This window comes from Neoarius graeffei, chromosome 11 (genome assembly GCF_027579695.1).
Source record: "Neoarius graeffei isolate fNeoGra1 chromosome 11, fNeoGra1.pri, whole genome shotgun sequence".
In the NCBI taxonomy this organism is placed as follows: Eukaryota; Metazoa; Chordata; class Actinopteri; order Siluriformes; family Ariidae; genus Neoarius; species Neoarius graeffei.
In genome coordinates this window covers 60172389-60192416 of record NC_083579.1, presented here as the reverse complement: position 1 = coordinate 60192416, position 20028 = coordinate 60172389, and the positions used below count along the sequence as shown (strand labels likewise).

The window sequence follows — 20028 nt, the reverse complement described above, 5'->3', positions numbered from 1 at the left end:
GGGTGGAGCACAGAGGACGGCAGGACAGAGATCAGGTTCAACAAACAGTTTTATTGTTCCACTTTTCAGGGGACACAATATGTTTAAGGCAGACACTCGCGCACACACACACACACATCAGGTGTCTGGTTCGGGAGAGAGATCTCCTCTGCTCTCGCTCTCCCTCCCTAAATAGGGCGCGGTCCCTGGGAAGACACACAAACACAGGTTAATTGCTGTCAGGTGAAGTGAATCTGCCACTTACCTTCCCTGACTCCGCCCTCCTGTCACAGACCGGTGCTTGACCACGCCCCCGCTGCCACAACGGTTAACGGTTTTTCTTTGTTAACATTTTTAATCAGTTTGTTATTAGCCTTCGATTATATCAAGCATCCACCGTACAGGTCCATCTGAATGAGCCGCTACTGCAAAAACCTATCATTTGGATGACAGCCTGCACTACTGTCAGGAATAGAATTCATCACCTTCTGACCAATCAGATTCTTTTTTTTTTTTAAGATATTTTTTTGGGCTTTTTCACCTTTATTGGATAGGACAGTGTAGAGACAGGAAATGAGCGGGAGAGAGAGACGGGGAGGGATCGGGAAATGACCTCGGGTCGGAATCGAACCCGGGTCCCCGGATTTATGGTATGGCGCCTTATACACCTGAGCCACGACGCCCCCTGACCAATCAGATTCAAGAATTCAACTGTGTTATAAGTGGAAATAACGGACATCTCATCATCATTGGCCTCCCTCCGTCTGAACAGACGATGGCACGCGCCCCCTCCTGCAGCAGGTTCTCCGGTGACTGTACAGTCCAATTCTCGAGTGGCAATCCTTGCTGCAGCCCTCACAGATAAACGTCTGAGTATGTTGAGCTGTTTGTGTTTTTTGCTTTTCTCTCTTCCTTTCGCGGTCTGTCGCGATCCTCCTCCGCCCTTCTCACCCCGGTTTTGATGGTAGACCTCCACAAGGTGCGGTTTAGGGCGATGTTCTCCCAAGACTCAACGTCAATATGTGCTGCCCTGAGGTCCCTCTTACAGACGTCCTTGTATCGTAGATGTGGGTGGCCTTTTTGCCGGGTTCCGCGCTCAAGTTGGCCATACAGTAAGTCCTTTGGTATGCGGTCTCGGTCCATGCGGCGGACATGGCCTAGCCATCTCAGACGACGCTCGCTGAGAATTGCGTACATAGTCCGAGATCCTGACCTCCTGAGGACCTCTGAGTTTGTGATCCTGTCCATCCAGGTAATGCCCAGGATCCTTCGTAGACATCTCATGTGGAAAGCGTTGAGTTTGGCTTCTTGTACCGCATAAGTTGTCCAACTCTCGCTTCCATAAAGAAGAGTGCCAAGGACGCAAGCCTCGTACACCCTGAGCTTTGTTTGTATGGACAGATTTTTGTTTTCCCATACTCTAAGTTTGAGTTTGGACATTACAGAGGCCGCTAAAATCACGATAAAAATGTAATTAACCGTGCAGATCTGATTCTGTTATGCCTCTGCAAGACTATCAGAAGTCTGTGTCCTCTCGTGCAATCTGAAGTTCTACACTGTCTCCCTACATGTACTGTACATACTATAAATATGGCACAGCATTACTTATTGGGTCTAAAGCCTGTACTTAAAATCATATCAAATAAGTCATGCTATTATCTAGTCGTAGCTGAAGGTATTCAAAGAGGCTGCCAACTGTTCCTCTATACTCAAGATATAATATTTCTGAGGTAAATGTATAGGTAGAAGCTGAAAGCATTATTGGATGAGCCATTGAGTAGATTAGTGCCCTCACCCTGTAAGAGTGTGTGTGTGAGAGAGAGATAAACCTGTGTCTCTGCCATATGCTAGTCTAATAGGTTTATTCTCCATTCTACCACAGTGCAGAAATGTGTTAAGGATTTAAGGTTAGTGTACATGAGAGAGGTGCGTTTGTGGATAAAGGGAATGAGGCCTTCTTACAGTTAAACCAATACTGTTTTTCTTTTGTCCCAAACAGCCCTGTTTCTCTCATTTCTCTCCCTCCTCATCTGGTTTCTATCAGACCTGCTCACACTGCCAGCCAACCTTCTCCATCTCTCTCTCCCTCTCCCAAGCATATGCACACACATTTTTGTTCTCTTATACACACATGCACTCACACTCATTCTTATAGACATTATTCTCTTTCTCTCACATCCACTCCCAGTCTCTCTACCTCATACACAGACTTTATTATTCTCTCTTACACACATACACACAGACCAAATACACCACACACTATTATTTTTCTCTCTCTCACTCACACACACACACACACACACACACACACAGATTCTTTCACCATCTTCCTCATGGTGTGGAACAAGCTCCGGCCCCCTGTCAAATCTCTGGCACTAGTCTAATTCTCCGCAGTTCACACCAGCATCTTGAATCCATCAGTGTTGTCACATATGCTCAGCTCTTCAGCATGGCGCAGCCCCCTACCAGGAATCACTACTGTAACAGTAACTGTCCTCACATCGCTCTTTGGACTCTCTGGATCTGGCATTACCTTTAAAAGGTTTTTCATTAAACATTTGTGAGAATTCAGAAGTTGCGTTTAAGAAAGCTTGAATGGTAATTACAGATATTTGAAATCTCTCATGGAAATAGTGCTTAAAGAGAGACGGTCTTTCGATTTCATAAAATCGGTGAAATGTAGTTCCATCTGAAATTTCAAAGTCCTTCCCATGCCATGTGGCACATAGGGCGGCGCCGATCTCCGTTTCCGTAGCCCTCAGCCTCTCACCTATTACATACTGTAGCTAATGCCGCTTTTCCACTACAAACGCGGCTGAGCCGAGTCGAGCTGAGTCGAGCTGAGCGGGGCTGTTGGAGTTGCATTTCGACTACAACCGCGCTGAACCGTGCTGGCTGGAAGTGGGTGGACACATTGGGTGGAGTTAGCGAAATTGGGTGGACGTCACGTGATGTCGTTAAGCAGCGCAAACAGTGACATCAGTGACAGTGGCGGAACAAGTCAGAGCCGGGCCGGGGGCGGGGCAAATGACCGGGCCCTTTATTAAAGCTTATCATAACATCATTTTAGGCTACAAAATGTCCGCAACTGCGGTGTTTACCAATTTCAACACTACCGGGTGCAACTATGTTATTTAGTACATCAAGTCCTTCAAACGAACATGTAACTCAGAAACAAAAAACATTAGGATACTGTACATGGCTCATAATAAAACATCAATAGCCTATACTGCGCACATTATTTGAAGGGCATACGAATGAGCGCTCAGAGGTTGCAACGGTGACAGGAAGAGTCAGAAATAAAAGGAGGGCGGTGCAAACCTCACTGAATGCACTGTGTTTACCAATTTCAACACTACGGGGTGCAACTATGTTATTTTGTACATTAAGTCCTTCAAACGAACATGTAACTCAGAAACAAAAAAAACATTAGGCGACATACTGTACATGGCTCATAATAAAACATCAATAGCCTACTGCGCGCATTATTTGAAGGGCATACGACGAGCCTTGCGCTCCGCGAACTCGTCCACGATGCTCTGTATGTCACTGATTCAGTGATCTTTTAAGCAGTAGTCTCACGACCCGAATAGTAAACAATAAACATGGAGGACATGGAGTCGTTAGTGTTGCTGGTCTTGGTGCTGTGGCTTGTTGTCACCGACAACGCCAACAGATACTGGCAAGAGCGTATAGATGAGGCGAGGCGCATAAGGCTTCAGAAATTCTTGTAATTCGTAATTCTTCTTCTTCCGGGTTTACGGTGTTTACAGATCCCAGCGCGCTCGCGGGGCGTGTGTGGGCATGTGAGGACACTCCTCCTCACCAATCAGTGCACAGGGGAGTGTCTGCTCACGCCCCCAGCCTCACTCGGCACGGCTTGGCTCGCTTCAGCCCCACTCCAAAACGGTGCGAGTTTTAGGGGCTAAGCAGGGCTGAAACGAGCTGAGTCGTGCTGGTTTTTGGTAGTCGAAACGCGAGCCATGTCGGGCTGAAGTGAGCTGAAGCGAGCTGAAGCGAGCTGAAAAAGGGTAGTGGAAAAGGGCCATAAGGTTACAATGGGGGACTAGTCCTCTGGTAACCACAAGAGTTTGAAATTTGGTCATTGTTTATTTCTGTAATAGCTCACAAAATATCTGACTTTCTGTGGCTGGGAAGTTATTTAATTTGAGGGGATTCCCGAGCAAATCATGTGCATGAAATTGCTCGCTTCGTGGAGTCAAGCAGGCAGAAGAAGTCTATGTGTGCATGCACAGGTTTACCTTGACCGTGCACTGACAGTTACATCATCTTGTCGATAAAGGAGCAGCTGATCACACCGAGGTGCTCGCAGACAGCCGATATTTATTAGTTTTGTCCTGCATTTCCTTTCCTTTGCAACATAACACATTTTCTTCTCGCTTTCCGTTACTGTAGTCGGTCTTTCACGTTTCATTCGCACGCCTCACGTCCTCCATTTTTCTCTCCTCTTTCAAATTTGTATCCCACAATGCCTTGCGCGAACGGGGAAAGCCCACCACGTGATGCATGACATCGTAGTTTGAATTGGATCATGGTGAAGCAAGAAAAAATAGCGGAGAATTTAGGGCCACATGGCCCTAAATTCATTAATTGTTCTATTTACAAAAAAACTAATAAAATTGAAAGTCTGTGATTTGAATTCAGTAGCTTTCAGTCCACTAAACAAAAATCATTGGGTGTCAGGGAAAATTCTTTTTATGACCTACCCTTGAAAAATCTGAAAGGCAGTCTACCTTTAACTGAAGTGGGAAAAGGGTTTGGCTACACCTGTGATCACATCAGCTTGTATGTTCGACAGAATATTCTCATATCATTATTTTCTTTAGCCAGGAATTTGCTTAATATTTGGAAGACTCCTTTTTTCTTCTCTCTTTATCTCTATATCTATCCCACTCTGTTCTACTAGTGTTTCTAACTGTCTATATTCTTTACATTTTACAATTGCTTGTCTTGTCTTGAATATTAATGATGAACAAGTGGTTTTTAATTTATTTCATGTGCCCCCCCCTTTTTTTTTTTTAAATACTCACCCTCCGTGACCATCTGAAGATATCAGATCATTGCACTAACAGTCTTCATGAACTTCAGTGAGATTTGATCATAGCTAATTAAATATCTTTGAGCACTGAGGCTATAATGTGTTCTTGCCCTGAGTTCATCCAGTGCAGCATCTGGCTCTTAATTAAATTTAGCTCCTTACAAGGAATGAAATTAAATTATTGTATGTTGAATCAGCCATCGGTTGATTGGGTCATTTTAATGCATCTGCTGCTGCACTTAGCCTCAGGATTTGAATTTTAGCATTGTGAATATCGCTTCTTGTGTTAAAGTCCACCGTCGATGATGGAAACCATTTCCCCACACTGTTTTACTTAAACCTACATACTAACTGTCCTGAACTAAACTCTGGACTAGAGATGAGTGACTTTCTGGCTGACACGTGTGTATCTGTTCTGAGGATTACACTCGCACCTGCTACTGTTTCCCAACTTTTTATGTTCACACCTTCTTTTCTTATCATTATTAAACACAAACCTGGTCCGATACCATTTCACTCTGAATGAATGCACTTTTTAGTCTTTTTACATTAATAATTGCACAAAGATGTATCAAAGTCAGAAGCAAATACTTGGCATATTGCTCTACACTAAATATTTCTCTCCCTCCCACTCCTCCCCATTGCTAATAATTAGAGCTCGACAGACAGATGTGCCCCTGTTCACAGATGGTTGAGATGCTGGGCAGGTTGCCCATGGAGCCACTCTTGCCTCTCCCCTCTGTACTGATTATAACTCGTACACATTCCCAGTCATATCTGAGCTGCACCCATTACAAGGCAAAGTCACTGAATGTTGCAGAAATATCTAAAATCTACTTATTGCAGTGATGTGTCCATTATCCTGTGTATGTCAGACTGATTTATTATCTTGGCCTTGGTGTGTGTCTCATTTTGTTGCATGTAGCATTCTTAAGAGCTAGTTGATGGCACAACCCTCAGAAAAGTACTGCACATTCAATTATTGAAGCTCATTTTGGCACCATTTAGAATTCCTTGGTACATCAGTGTTTCATTTCAAGAATTTCTCATCTATAAATGCATTAAATGAATAAGTTTGGCCAATGAAGTCTATAAAAGTGAAATGGAGTTTGTGTTCAACATGGCAGTTTAGTCCAATCACTCAAAAGCAGAATTATTTTGGGTGGTTTCTTCTTCCTGTCTCCAAACATACCGTGCACAATTCTTTGTTTGCAATCACGTGACTTTTGCCTCCTGGTTCACTTCCGGTTTCCAAGTGAGGGGCAACAATCAAAGATGGCGTCCAAGCCAAGTACGCGTCCGTCGTCTTCTTGTGGAAAACATTCTACATCTGACGATGTTAACAGACTAGAACCAAAGACAAAATCGAGATATCAAAAAATATATATATTTATGCAATGGATTGGACCCCTACAGCTTAAATACTGACTTTTCAAGCGATTTCAACAACTTTCTGGACATTTCTGGTTATCTGGTAGTCCAAACATCGTTTTACACGAAGAAGCAAATGAAAGCTTTCAAAAGTCTTGAAGCCTATAACTTTTTAATTTGTGGCTGGGTTCATGATGTTGGAATAAGACTTCTAAAGGACAATAATAGTCTTATTTTTGCGAGGGTAAGGCCCAATCCCAATTCTAATTTCTACCCCTACCCCTCCCCCTTCCCCTCCCCCTTCTCCTTGGCCCTTCCCCTTGAAACTGAGCTACAAGGGATAGGGCTTGAAATTCAACCCTTACGTATTGGGGTAGCCCTTCAACGATCGCATACGTCATCGCGTACCTCCGTCAGCGTTTACGTTAGCAAAACGCGACCAAATGCGTCATTGGCTGCGACCAGCCGCTACAGTCAGAGCCAGAGATCTCTGCTGGCAGGGTGTGATTTGTTAACTAACACCACTGAATGGGATATCTTTGGCGCTTCGTGCACCACATCCGACAGAATGAGGTGTCAGAACACTCATGTAAACAATAAAAGCGAGAATAACAGAACAAAACGTACGCAGTCAAGCAACCGAAAACAATACTCACTCCCAAAGCTTTTTAGCAGCAGCTTGGATTTCATAAATCGCTGCTCATTCTCAGCTCGAAAGCGAATCAAGCGGCGTGTTTCCTCTGGATAACAACTTAAAACACGTAAATAATGGAGAAAATACATTTATGACAATCTTTCGCCGCGGGAACCGCCATCTTTCTGAAATCTGCATGAAATCTCGCTGAAATCCACATGGCATTGTGGGAAATCACTCAAACCCCTTCGTTCGGAGTCAGCTCCAGGAAAATCTCCGTTTGGAGGGGTACAGAAGCCCTACCCCTTCCCCTACCCCTCCGCGTTAACTGGGATTGGGATACCCCTACCCCTTCACGTGAATGCGCAAAATGGAGGGGAAGGGCCAAGGGGTTGGTCCAAGGGGTGAAATGGGATTCGGCCTAAGTAACATCAGCCGAAGTGTAGTATGTGATTCAAGTCGGAGCTGCTGTAGGCGTTTTTTGCAGTGATAAATTTGATTCTAGATACATAAATTCGATGCACGTACCTTTATCAAAATGATCGCTGCAAACACGAACATGTGGACTCTCGATTCATTTCGAACACAGTGAAAGATTTGCTAGCCATTTTTCACGGCGTCGAGATTTTTCGTTCTTTCACCCTTGTGCATGACTTCTTTTGGTATCTTGTAATACCTTTTGTCTTTTTCTTGATTCAATTGGTTTGAGCATCCAAATACAGGGCAACAATCTGACACATTTGAAGGCGAAACACAAGAAGCTACTGCAAAGCAACTGTAAACAAATAAGACGCCTGCCCGTCAGCTGGAAATCTGAATACATAATGAGGCAGATCACTACCGGATGTGACGTCTATTGTAAACAAAGAATAAACACACCCTGGGATTTTTTTGTCTGCAGTGGTATTGTGTTATTAGAGTGTTATTCAGCTGTGAAGACTTTTGGGTTTAGCAATGTTCCTTTAAAGTTTGGTGGTGTTCTTCAAAGCAGACTACAACCTTCTGCTATGAGACTTATTAATATGGAAATTATTACTTTAAAGGATATTTCTTTATAGTTGCTTTGTGCCTCATTTCAGGGACTGACTTGATTTCAGAGTCATTTCACCTCTGGGTTTAACCTTGTTGAAACTGGTCCACGTAAAGTCTTTTTTTTTTTTTTTTTTTCCCCTCCTTCCATTCCTTTCTGAAGCTTGGTCTCTGAAGGTCCCTCAGGTCCTCTTGGGACACATAACCCACTTCTCTAAAAATAACCATTAGGACAAAGCGGTGGGTTACAGCGGTGCACGGTGAGTGGCCCCATTTTGGCATGTTACTCTATAAGCACTGATCGATTTCACTTCTGCTAAATGAAAAAAAGCATGCTGAGCATTAAGGGGGAAGGTTTTATATTTGAATATCCTGTTACGCTGTGTTGCCAAAACTATAGTTCACAAGCCTTTAACAGCAGAGTTCAGTTCTCCCTCCATAGACCAGGTAGGTGTATAAGAGTTATAGCAGATACATGTTGCCGCTATGTAAGCCTGCTCCACAGACCAGGATTATTTTGTCTGGTCCAGCATTATCTTTTGAAATATCAGTCAACAAATTCATGCATGTGGAATTTCGATGTCTTTTCCAGTCTCTACCTTGTGAGCAGTATTGAGACATAGCTTGTGCTCTCCAGAAATAGCATGACACTGACACTACCTGTCTTTATAAAGGGCCCTTTTTAAACAAGCCTTAAGCACCATCACCCCTCCTTCATGATGAAGATGTATACAATTTCTCCCTTCACTGTCTCTGACCCTGAGCAATGGCCTGGCTGACCCTCTCCCTTCTCCACTCCTTGACCTCGTTTTATGAGGGCATGGCCTCGGCCACTGAGCCCTCCACATGGTAGTTCTTCTCCTTCATGCACAGCTTGCACTCTCTCTGAAGCCAACACTACATACATCCTCCTTAACGATCTCCAGATAAATGGAGCATTGAGGGACATTCTCCCATCTTCTCCACCCCGCTCCTCCCTGAATGGACATGAGCTATGGTAGGGAGAAGTGAAGGGGTGGATGAAAGCTCTCTTTGGCTAAATGCAAATCCCCTTTACTCTTGATGCTGGAGTTTTCCACTCACGCAGCTGCCTTTCCCCCCAATCCCTCTATCAGTGGGAGTTCTGTAGGACAGAAGGGACTTTCCACAAGATTCTGGCTCTGAACTGAACCCTAGCCCCTCTCCCTCTAACCTAGTGCAGCCTCTCTCCTCTCCGGGGAGCTGGGTGGGGTCGTGTGGCCCTATATCCAAAGGTCACGACCCCTGACTTTCAATTAGCACTCTTGGTAATGTGTCCCTTCTACTTTCAGACCTAGGACCTGGTTAAAAAGAAGAGGGGGTGGATACTTTGCAACACAATGCCTCAATAAGCAGTCCATACAGTTTTGTCCATCAGTGGTGCAAACAAGCATGGAGAAAAGGATTAGTTAAGAGAGCCATTGAGGTCTTTTGATTTGACTTAATCTGTCTTTAGGGGATAGGAAGTTTGATTGGTTCCCAGCACTCCAGGGATGACCTCTTCCTGCTCTCCTTGCTCCACCACAGAGCTCCTGATCATAGATTGCAACACAGGTGCAATACATTTGCTTTTGCCAATGCTCAGCTAGACGCCTTCAGAAAAACTGTATTACTTCAAACTTTTTCCCAGTGGTTTCTCACCAAAATTCAACTCCTAATGAGGTGTTCAAGATGTGTTTTGACAATGGATATTTGAAGCTTATCTCACACAGTCACTTGGAGTATAAACTGTGGTGTATTCTGCATGTTTTAACTCTCACTCTACCTTCTTTCCATGCTGTACTCCCTGAGTAAATATACTGAGCCAAAGAGCTGTTAAATGCATTTGAACCAGTTCAAATTCATTCAGACAGCTACAGCAGTGGTCACTTCCCATAGAGTACCCAAATCCATTTGTATTGCTGGCTGTCAAGCCAAGCAGCAGCTCCTCTGTAGGTCTATGCTCAGTCCCTGTAGTCTGCACTACCTCTTTCACTGCCCACAATCCACTTTTCTCCAATAAACAGCATTTACTTGACACACTCTGCATTAGATCAGACAGTATAGATCTTATTAGAGCTTTTGGTTCCTCTGGATGGTGCTCCAGCAGGGATCTGCTTCAATATATAGTACCAGTCAAAAGTCTGGACACACCTACTTATTCATAGGTTGTTCTGTGTTTTGACTATTTTCTACATTGTAGAATAATACTGAAGACATCAAAACTATGAAGTAACATATGGAACATGTATGGAATTATGTAGTAAACAAAAAAAGTGTTCGTCAAAAGTTAATTCGTGTAATTTCTTGCCTTCTTAATGCATTTAAGATCAAATAGTAAATAATAAAAATACAGTAAATAGCCCTATTCCACAACTGTTGTGATCTATATGTGAAGAATCGCTCAACTAAGTAAAGAGAAACAACATCTGTCATAAGTAACTAAAGTTTATTTATATAGCGCTTTTCACAGACGAGTGTCACAAAGTGCTGTACAGGGAACAAATAAGAGGAAACTTAGGAAAGGAGTCACAGTATCCAAGGGACAAGAAAACAGAAACACAAAATACTAGTGCATCTCAAAAAATTAGAATACCATGAAAAAGTTCCTTTTTTTCATAATTTAATTCAAAAAGGTAAACTTTCATATAGTCTATATTCATTACATGTAAAGTGAAATATTTAAAGCCTTTTTTGTTTTAATTTTGATGATTATGGTTTATAGCTCATGAAAATCAGAAATCCAGTATCTCAAATTATTAGAATATTCCCTAAGATCAATCAAAAAAAGGATTTACAATACAGAAATGTCCAACTTCTCGTCTCGTCTCGTCTTCTTCCGCTTATCCAGGACCGGGTCGCGGAGGCAGCAGTCTAAGCATGGAAGCCCAAACTTCCCTTTCCCCAGACACCTCGGCCAGCTCCTCGGGAAGAACACCGAGGCGTTCCCAGGCCAGCCGAGAGACATAGTCCCTCCAGCGTGTCCTGGGTCTTCCCCGGGGCCTCCTCCCGGGGGGACATGCCTGGAACACCTCCCCAGGGAGGCGTCCAGGAGGCATCCGAAAAAGATGCCCGAGCCACCTCAGCTGGTTCCTCTCGATGTGGAGGAGCAGCGGCTCTACTCCGAGCTCCTCCCGAGTGACTGTGCTTCTCACCCTATCTCTAAGGGAGCGCCCAGCCACCCTGCGAAGGAAACTCATTTCAGCCGCTTGTATCCGCGATCTTGTTCTTTCTGTCATTACCCAAAGCTCATGACCATAGGTGAGAGTCGGAACGTAGATCGACCGGTAAATTGAGAGCTTCGCCTTTTGGCTCAGCTCCTTCTTCACCACGACGGACCGGTAAAGCGACCGCATCACTGCGGAGGCTGCACCGATCCGCCTGTCGATCTCACGCTCCATCCTTCCCTCACTCGTGAACAAGATCCCGAGATACTTAAACTCCTCCACTTGAGGCAGGACTTCTCCACCAACCTGGAGAGGGCAAGCCACCCTTTTCCGGTCGAGAACCATGGCCTCGGACTTGGAGGTGCTGATTCTCATCCCAGCCGCTTCACACTCGACTGCAAACCGCCCCAGTGCATGCTGAAGGTCCTGGTTTGAAGAAGCCAACAGGACATCATCATCCGCAAAAAGCAGAGATGAAATCCTGTGGTTCCCAAACAGGATTCCTTCCGGCCCCTGGCTGCGCCTAGAAATTCTGTCCATAAAAATTATGAACAGAACCGGTGACAAAGGGCAGCCCTGACGGAGTCCAACATGCACTGGGAACAGGTCTGACTTACTGCCGGCAATGCGAACCAGACTCCTGCTCCGTTCGTACAGGGACCGGACAGCCCTTAGCAAAGAGCCCCGAACCCCATACTCCCGAAGCACCCCCCACAGAATACCACGGGGGACACGGTCGAATGCCTTCTCCAGATCCACAAAGCACATGTGGACTGGTTGGGCAAACTCCCATGAACCCTCGAGCACCCTATGAAGGGTATAGAGCTGGTCCAGTGTTCCGCGACCAGGACGAAAACCGCATTGTTCCTCCTGGATCCGAGGTTCGACTATCGGTCGAATTCTCCTCTCCAGTACCCTGGAGTAAACTTTCCCTGGGAGGCTGAGAAGTGTGATTCCCCTATAATTGGAGCACACTCTCCGGTCCCCTTTCTTAAAAAGAGGGACCACCACCCCAGTCTGCCACTCCAGAGGCACTGTCCCCGACCGCCACGCGATGTTGCAGAGGCGTGTCAACCAAGACAGCCCCACAACATCCAGAGACTTGAGATACTCAGGGCGGATCTCATCCACCCCCGGTGCCTTGCCACCGAGGAGCTTGCAAACCACCTCAGTGACTTCGGCTTGGGTAATGGACGAGTCCACCTCTGAGTCATCAGCCTCAGTCTCCTCAGTGGAAGACATGACGGTGGGATTGAGGAGATCCTCAAAGTATTCCTTCCACCGCCCGACAATGTCCCCAGTCGAGGTCAACAGCTCCCCACCCGCACTGTAAACAGTGTTGGCAGAGTACTGCTTCCCCCTCCTGAGGCGCCGGACGGTTTGCCAGAATTTCTTCGAGGCCGACCGATAGTCCTTCTCCATGGCCTCCCCGAACTCCTCCCAGTTCCGAGTTTTTGCCTCCGCAACTGCCCGAGCTGCAGCACGCCTGGCCTGCCGATACCCGTCGGCTGCCTCAGGAGTCCCGGAGGTCAACATGGCCCGATAGGACTCCTTCTTCAGCTTGACGGCATCCCTTACTTCCGGTGTCCACCACCGGGTTCGGGGATTGCCGCCACGACAGGCACCGGAGACCTTGCGGCCACAGCTCCGAACAGCTGCGTCCACAATGGAGGTAGAGAACATGGTCCACTCAGACTCAATGTCCCCCGCCTCCCTCGGAAGCTGGGAAAAGCTCTCCCGGAGGTGGGAGTTAAAGACCTCCCCAACAGAGTGCTCGGCCAGACGTTCCCAGCAGACCCTCACCATACGTTTGGGCCTGCCAGGTCTGTCCAGCTTCCTCCTCCGCCAGCGGATCCAACTCACCACCAGGTGGTGATCAGTTGACAACTCAGCCCCTCTCTTCACCCGAGTGTCCAAGACATAGGGTCGGAGATCAGATGACACGACTACAAAGTCGATCATCGACCTCCGACCTAAGGTGTCCTGGTGCCACGTGCACTTATGGACACCCCTATGCTCGAACATGGTGTTCGTTATGGACAAACTGTGACTAGCACAGAAGTCCAATAACAAAACACCACTCGGGTTCAGATCGGGGAGGCCGTTCCTCCCAACCACGCCCCTCCAGGTGTCACTGTCATCGCCCACGTGAGCATTGAAGTCCCCCAGTAGCACAATGGAGTCCCCAGTCTGAGCACCCCTCAGTACCTCTCCCAGGGACTCCAAGAAGGCCGGATACTCTATACTGCTATTTGGCCCGTAGGCAGTCCAACTTCTGAAAAGTATATTAATTTATACACTCAATACTTGGTTGGGGCTCCTTTACCATGAATTACTGTATCAATACGGTGTGGCATGGAGGTGATCAGTCTGTGGCACTGCTGATGTGTTATTGAAGCCCAGGTTGCTTTGATAGTGGCCTTCAGCGTGTCTGTATTTTTGGGTCGGGTGTTTCTCATCTTCCTCTTGACAATACCCCATAGATTCTCTATGGCAGGGGTCTTCAATCCTATCCACAAAGGGCCAGTGTGGCTGCAGGCTTTCATTCCAACCAAGCAGGAGCTACACCTGATTTCACTTGTTTAATCATTTCACCCTCGTCTCCAATCAACAATCAAGTGAGCCTCCAATTTGGCTGTAATGAAAGCCTGCAGCCACACTGGCCCTTTGTGGATAGGATTGAAGACCCCTGCTCTATGGGGTTCAGGTCAGGCAAGTTGGCTGGCCAATCAAACACAGTAATATCATGGTCAGCAAACCATTTGGTAGTAGTTTTGGCACTGTGGGTAGGTGCTAAGTCCTGCTGGAAAAGGAAATCAGCATCTCCAAAAAGCTTGTCAGCAGATGGAAGCATGAAGTGCTCTAAAATCTCCTGGTAGATGGCTGTGTTGACTTTGGACTTGATAAAATACAGTGGACCAACACCAGCGGATGACATGGCACCCCAAATCATCACAGACTGTGGAAACTTCACACTGGGCTTCAAACACCTTGGATTCTGTGCCTCTCCACTCTTCCTCCAGACTCTAGAACCATGATTTCCAAATTAAATGCAAAATGTACTTTCATCTGAAAAGAGGACTTTGGACCACTGAGCAACAGTCCATTTCTTTCTCTCCTGAGCCCAGATAAGACACCTCTGACATTGTCTCTGGCTCAGGAGTAGCTTGATATTAGGAATGCGAAAGTTGTATCCCCTTTCTTGAAGATGTCTGTTCGTGATGGGTCTTGATACACTGACACCAGCCTCAGTCCACTCCTTGTGAAGCTCTCCCAAGTTCTTGAATCAACTTTTCTTGACAATCCTCTCAAGACTGCGGCCATCCCTGTTGCTTGTGCACCTTTTCCAGCCACCCTTTTCAGCAATGACCTTTTGTGGCTTACCCTCCTTGTGGAGGGCATCAGTGATCATCTTCTGGACAACAGTCAAGTCAGCAGTCTTCCCCATGATTGTGGTTGTGTGTACTGAACTAGACCGAGAGATACACTGTGTTCATACTGTTTTACTCAAACTCGAAATGAAATATTCTAATATTTTGAGATGGTTTTTTTTTTATGTTTTTGTACTGTATGCCATACTGATTAAAATTAAAATAGAAAAATGCTTGAAACATTTTAGTTTATGTGTAATGAGTCTATAATGTATAACATTTTCACTTTCTTAAATAACTGATGGAAAATATTGAACTTTTTCACAATATTCTAATTTTTTGAGATGCACTAGTACAAGAAACAGTAGATAAAGACACAGTGTATAAAATCTACGAAGCACAATACACAGAAGTACAGCAATACATAAAAGACAAAAATGTAACAATTACCCAAATACCATATTAAACAAATGTGTTTTCAGTAGTTTCTTCAGAGTCACTGGTGTCAACAAGCCTGATGGATAGAGGTAGAGCATTCCACAACCTCGGCGCAACGGACTCGAATGCCCGATCGCTATGGGTTTTAGACGAGTACAGGGGAAAAGAAGTATGTTTAGGTTGTTTGACCTTAGGGAACGAGCTGGTGAGTAGGGGTGGAGGATATCAGTCAGCTAAGCAGGGGCCTGACTACAGCATGCTCTGTATGTGAGCATGAGAATTGTACCCTGAAAGTAACTGGGAGCCAGCGAAGAGACATGAGCAGAGGGGGGATGTGGGGCCATCGGTTTGACTTGGTGAGCAGTCTTTCAGCAGCATTTTGAATAGCCTGTAGATGATCTAGAGCAGAATTATTCAATGATGAAATGGTGAATTACAGTTGTCTATATGGGAGGAGATGAAAGCATGTATGAGCATCTCTAGCTCAGTATACGAAACTATGAAGACATGCAGTTAGGTTAATGTGGGGTAGCCTTGGGCTGAAGTGCCCATGAGCAAGCTGCTTAACCCCTGACAGCTCCCTGGGCACTGTAGCGTGGCTGCCCACTGCTCTGGGTGTGTGTGTGTGTGTGTTCACTGCTTCAGATGGGTTAAATGCAGAGGATGAATCTCACGGTGCTTGATGTGTGCATGTGAGAAATAAAGATTTCTTCTTCTACTGCTGCTGTCAATTTACTAATCATTAAGACATGAAGTTTCTTTTATATATATATTTTTTTCTTTCTTTCCCCTCACTCCTCCATCTTCAAGGGTGGGAGTGCAAGTGTGTGTGGGATTGTGGCATGAGACTGTTTAGTGCTCGTTTTGAATTAAAGCCTCTGGAAAGTTCCTCTTTAGGTGTTTGTGTGTTCCTTTTCATTATTATTATATTAGATATATAAATAAATTGGGGCGGCACGGTGGTGTAGTGGTTAGCGCTGTCGCCTCACAGCAAGAAGGTCTGGGTTCGAGCCCCGGGGCCGGCGAGGGCCTTTCTGTGCGGAGTTTGCATGTTCTCCCCGTGTCCGCGTGGGTTTCCTCCGGGTGCTCTGGTTTCCCCCACAGTCCAAAGACATGCAGGTTAGGTTAACTGGTGACTCTAAATTGACCGTAGGTGTGAATGCGAGTGTGAATGGTTGTCTGTGTCTATGTGTCAGCCCTGTGATGACCTGGCGACTTGTCCAGGGTGTACCCCGCCTTTCGCCCGTAGTCAGCTGGGATAGGCTCCAGCTTGCCTGCGACCCTGTAGAACAGGATAAAGCAGCTAGAGATAATGAGATGAGATGAGATATAAATAAATTTTATTTTTTAATTAATACAAAATCTAGTAAAGCCACTGAGTTAGGTGTGTCCAAACTTTTGACTGGTACTGTAAGTAGGAATGATGGTGCTCTCTCTTCTTTGGCCACTGTTTTACAGTTAAAGCATGGCCTTTGTCCATTGTCTATGCATTGTCTTCCATGATTGCTGGATGTTCAGATATCTCAAGAACACATTCTTCTAGACTCTAGCCTCCTGAGTTGAGTTTGTTTGGGTGTTGGCTTGCAGTAGAAAGAGTGTAAATGTGAGCGTGTCTCTGTATCGCATACCTAGTTATGCCTTTAGGGAAGGTGAAAGGTGTCTGTGTGTTCCTTTTCATTACTGAGGTTAGGGATGGGTTAAAGTGCAGGCACAGCATTAATTAACTGCATTAATAATTATGTCGGTGGAAGGTTCTCACAAGGATAGTGAGACAAACGTGTTTGTGTGTTGTGACTGTTTCTCGGCCTGTATTTGTCACCTTGTGCCGAAGGAACTCTGGAACAGGAAATAAAGATTCCTCCTGCGATATCTTTTTTTTTTTTTTTTTGGACAAACCTCAGAACTGAGATTTTGTTTAGAGACTTTGTGTTTGGTGCCAATTTTAAACCACTTTGTGCTCTGCTTAATGTTTTAACTCAGCAGGTTAGCATGTTTATCCTATGCCTGTTTATCTTTCTCAGAATTGCTCCACCAAAGAAGGAGCTCGAATGACACAGCTGTTTGCTTTGAGGACATGGATAAAGGTATTCGGTAAATAGTTTGGTATGTCCTGATTGTTTTCATATGTTTTTCCAGCAGAAGTCATTCTGGCAGTGACTTCATTCTCATTTTATTGTTTCAGCGTAACACAGAGCATGTCGTCATTTAACTGTTCTCTCAGCTCTGGTTTAAAAAAAAAAAAAAAAAAGATCCATCAAACATTACCTAAAGAGGAACTTTCCAGAGGCTTTAACTCAAAACGAGCACTAAACAGTCTCATGCCACAATCCCACACACACTTGCACTCCCACCCTTGAAGATGGAGAAGTGAGGGGAAAGAAAGAAAAGCAGAGGGTGAGAGAGTAAATGGGGGAAAGTGAGAGTGGGGGTCGACTCATCTGTCAGCGCTGAAAGCTTGGAACAGGGTGGAGAACACGCTTAAGTGTTTGCAGGTGTCTGGAGAGAAGACTATAGAAAGGTTCACAGAAAGCTTGTGTCTCTTATCAGATATTAAACACAGTTGCAGACTTGAATCAGACCTTTCTTGTACTCTACCACTTTGGAACATGTCCAACTGTTGCTGATGTCTTTTATTCTTTGTCTTCCTTTATTCTTGGTGTTGCACCTGGCCTCTCTCACCTCAAGGTCATCCAGTAGTTGGACACTTTGGCCTGCGTTATCTTTTCTTTTTGTCCAAAGCGTGACATTTAAAAATTATGCCGAAAGACAAGAAATTCTCACACCACCTGGCCTTCTGTGTGAAACCTCAGTACCATCTCTTCTGTCCATTTTGGCATACATCAGTCTGTTTGTTTGTAGAGTCCTGGAGAAAAGAAGAAGAGGTGTGTAAATTGCTCACGAATAGCTTTGAGACGTGAGTAAACATATGGCCCTTTTCCACTACCCTTTTTCAGCTCACTTCAGCTCGCTTCAGCTCACTTCAGCCCGACACGGCTCGCGTTTCGACTATCTAAGAACAGCACGACTCAGCTCGCTTCAGCCCTGCTCAGCCCCCAAAACTCGCACGGTTTTGGAGTGGGGCTGAAGCGAGCCAAACCGAGCCGAGTGGGGCTAGGGGCGTGAGCAGACACTCCCCTGTGCACTGATTGGTGAGGAGGAGTGTCCTCACACGCCCACACGCCCCGCGAGCACGCTGGGATCTGTAAACACCGTAAACCCGGAAGAAGGAGAATTACGAGAATTTCTGAAGCCTTATGCGCCTCGCCTCATCTGTACGCTCTTGCCAGTATCTGTTGGCGTTGTCGGTGACAACAAGCTACAGCACCAAGACCAGCAACACTAACGACTCCATGTCCTCCATGTTTATTGTTTACTCGCCGGGTTGTGAGACTACCGCTTAAAAGGTCACTGATGTCACTGTTTGCGCCGCCTAACGACATCACCTGACGTCCACCCACTTTCGCTAACTCCACCCAATGTGTCCACCCACTTCCAGCCAGCACGGTTCAGCGCGGTTGTAGTCGAAATGCAACGCCAACAGCCCCACTCAGCTCGACTCAGCCCAACTCAGCACGGCACGGCTCAGCCCGACTCAGCCGCGTTGGTAGTGGAAAAGCGGCAATAGTGAGCTGCTTTCCATGTCAACAGGCGTGTAATCCGGAAAAGAGAGAGAATTACCCGACCTCTGAAATAAATATACTCACACAGACGTGCTGTGGGTGCTTCTAATTCAGACTGTACCTTTTCATGCCTTGTAAATACAGATGGCCTTTTATTGAAAGTTGACGTGTTGATATCAGGTCAAGTCTGCAGCACATCGCTTTCCATATTCATTACTGTCTGGCTATGCTGTTTGATGCAAAGAGGGTGCACCACAGACCTTTTTTGTATTGTTTGAAGTTATGGCATGTCATATCTCCAGTCCTGCTCTTACCAGATTTCAAATGAAGTGCTGGCATACATTAGATTATATTTACACAGTCACCTGAAAGATGTCCTTTGATTTTCCTAATAGCCATAAGGATTTTGGATCAAATTTAACACCACACTTACCGTGTACTTCCTGTGCATTTTCATATCATCAGACAGGAGCTTATCATAATAAGTGAGAAGGACAGACAGGAAGCCCATGTCCCAGCTGCATCACTTTGTATGATGTAAGGCATTAAGCAAAGGTGGAGCTTTTAGTATGTTTTGCTCCTGGAAAGTAATTTCACAAGATATTTAAAGGATTAATTTGCGTGGTGGGGCGGCACGGTGGTGTAGTGGTTAGCGCTGTCGCCTCTCAGCAAGAAGGTCCGGGTTCGAGCCCCGTGGCCGGCGAGGGCCTTTCTGTGCGGAGTTTGCATGTTCTCCCCGTGTCCGCGTGGGTTTCCTCCGGGTGCTCCGGTTTCCCCCACAGTCCAAAGACATGCAGGTTAGGTTAACTGGTGACTCTAATGCCGCTTTTCCACTACAAACGCGGCTGAGCCGTGCCGTGCCGAGTCGAGCTGAGTCGAGCTGAGCGGGGCTGTTGGAGTTGCATTTCGACTACAACCGCGCTGAACCGTGCTGGCTGGAAGTGGGTGGACACATTGGGTGGAGTTAGCGAAAGTGAGTGGATGTCATGTGATGTCGTTAAGCAGCGCAAACAGTGACATCAGTGACAGTGGCGGAACAAGTCAGAGCCAGGCCGGGGGCGGGGCAAATGACCGGGCCCTTTATTAAAGCTTATCATAACATCATTTTAGGCTACAAAATGTCCGCAACTGCGGTGTTTACCAATTTCAACACTACCGGGTGCAACTATGTTATTTAGTACATCAAGTCCTTCAAACGAACATGTAACTCAGAAACAAAAAACATTAGGATACTGTACATGGCTCATAATAAAACATCAATAGCCTATACTGCGCACATTATTTGAAGGGCATACGAATGAGCGCTCAGAGGTTGCAACGCTGACAGGAAGAGTCAGAAATAAAAGGAGGGCGGTGCAAACCT

General features: G+C 45.7%; 1 protein-coding gene across 10 annotated transcripts in view; it reads left to right on the top strand.

The window, feature by feature from the left end:
- Positions 1–20028, top strand: part of kiaa0586 (KIAA0586 ortholog) — a 175486-nt gene that overhangs the window by 144426 nt on the left and 11032 nt on the right. Inside the window, exon 32 of one of the 10 annotated variants that reach the window (XM_060934417.1) lies at positions 17067–17148. The exons of the other annotated variants lie outside the window; for them this stretch is intronic. Within the exon in view, the coding sequence (XP_060790400.1) occupies positions 17067–17140 (74 nt within the window). The 3' untranslated portion in view covers positions 17141–17148. Of the gene's footprint in view, positions 1–17066; positions 17149–20028 lie in introns of those variants that run through there. 10 annotated transcript variants of the gene reach the window in all.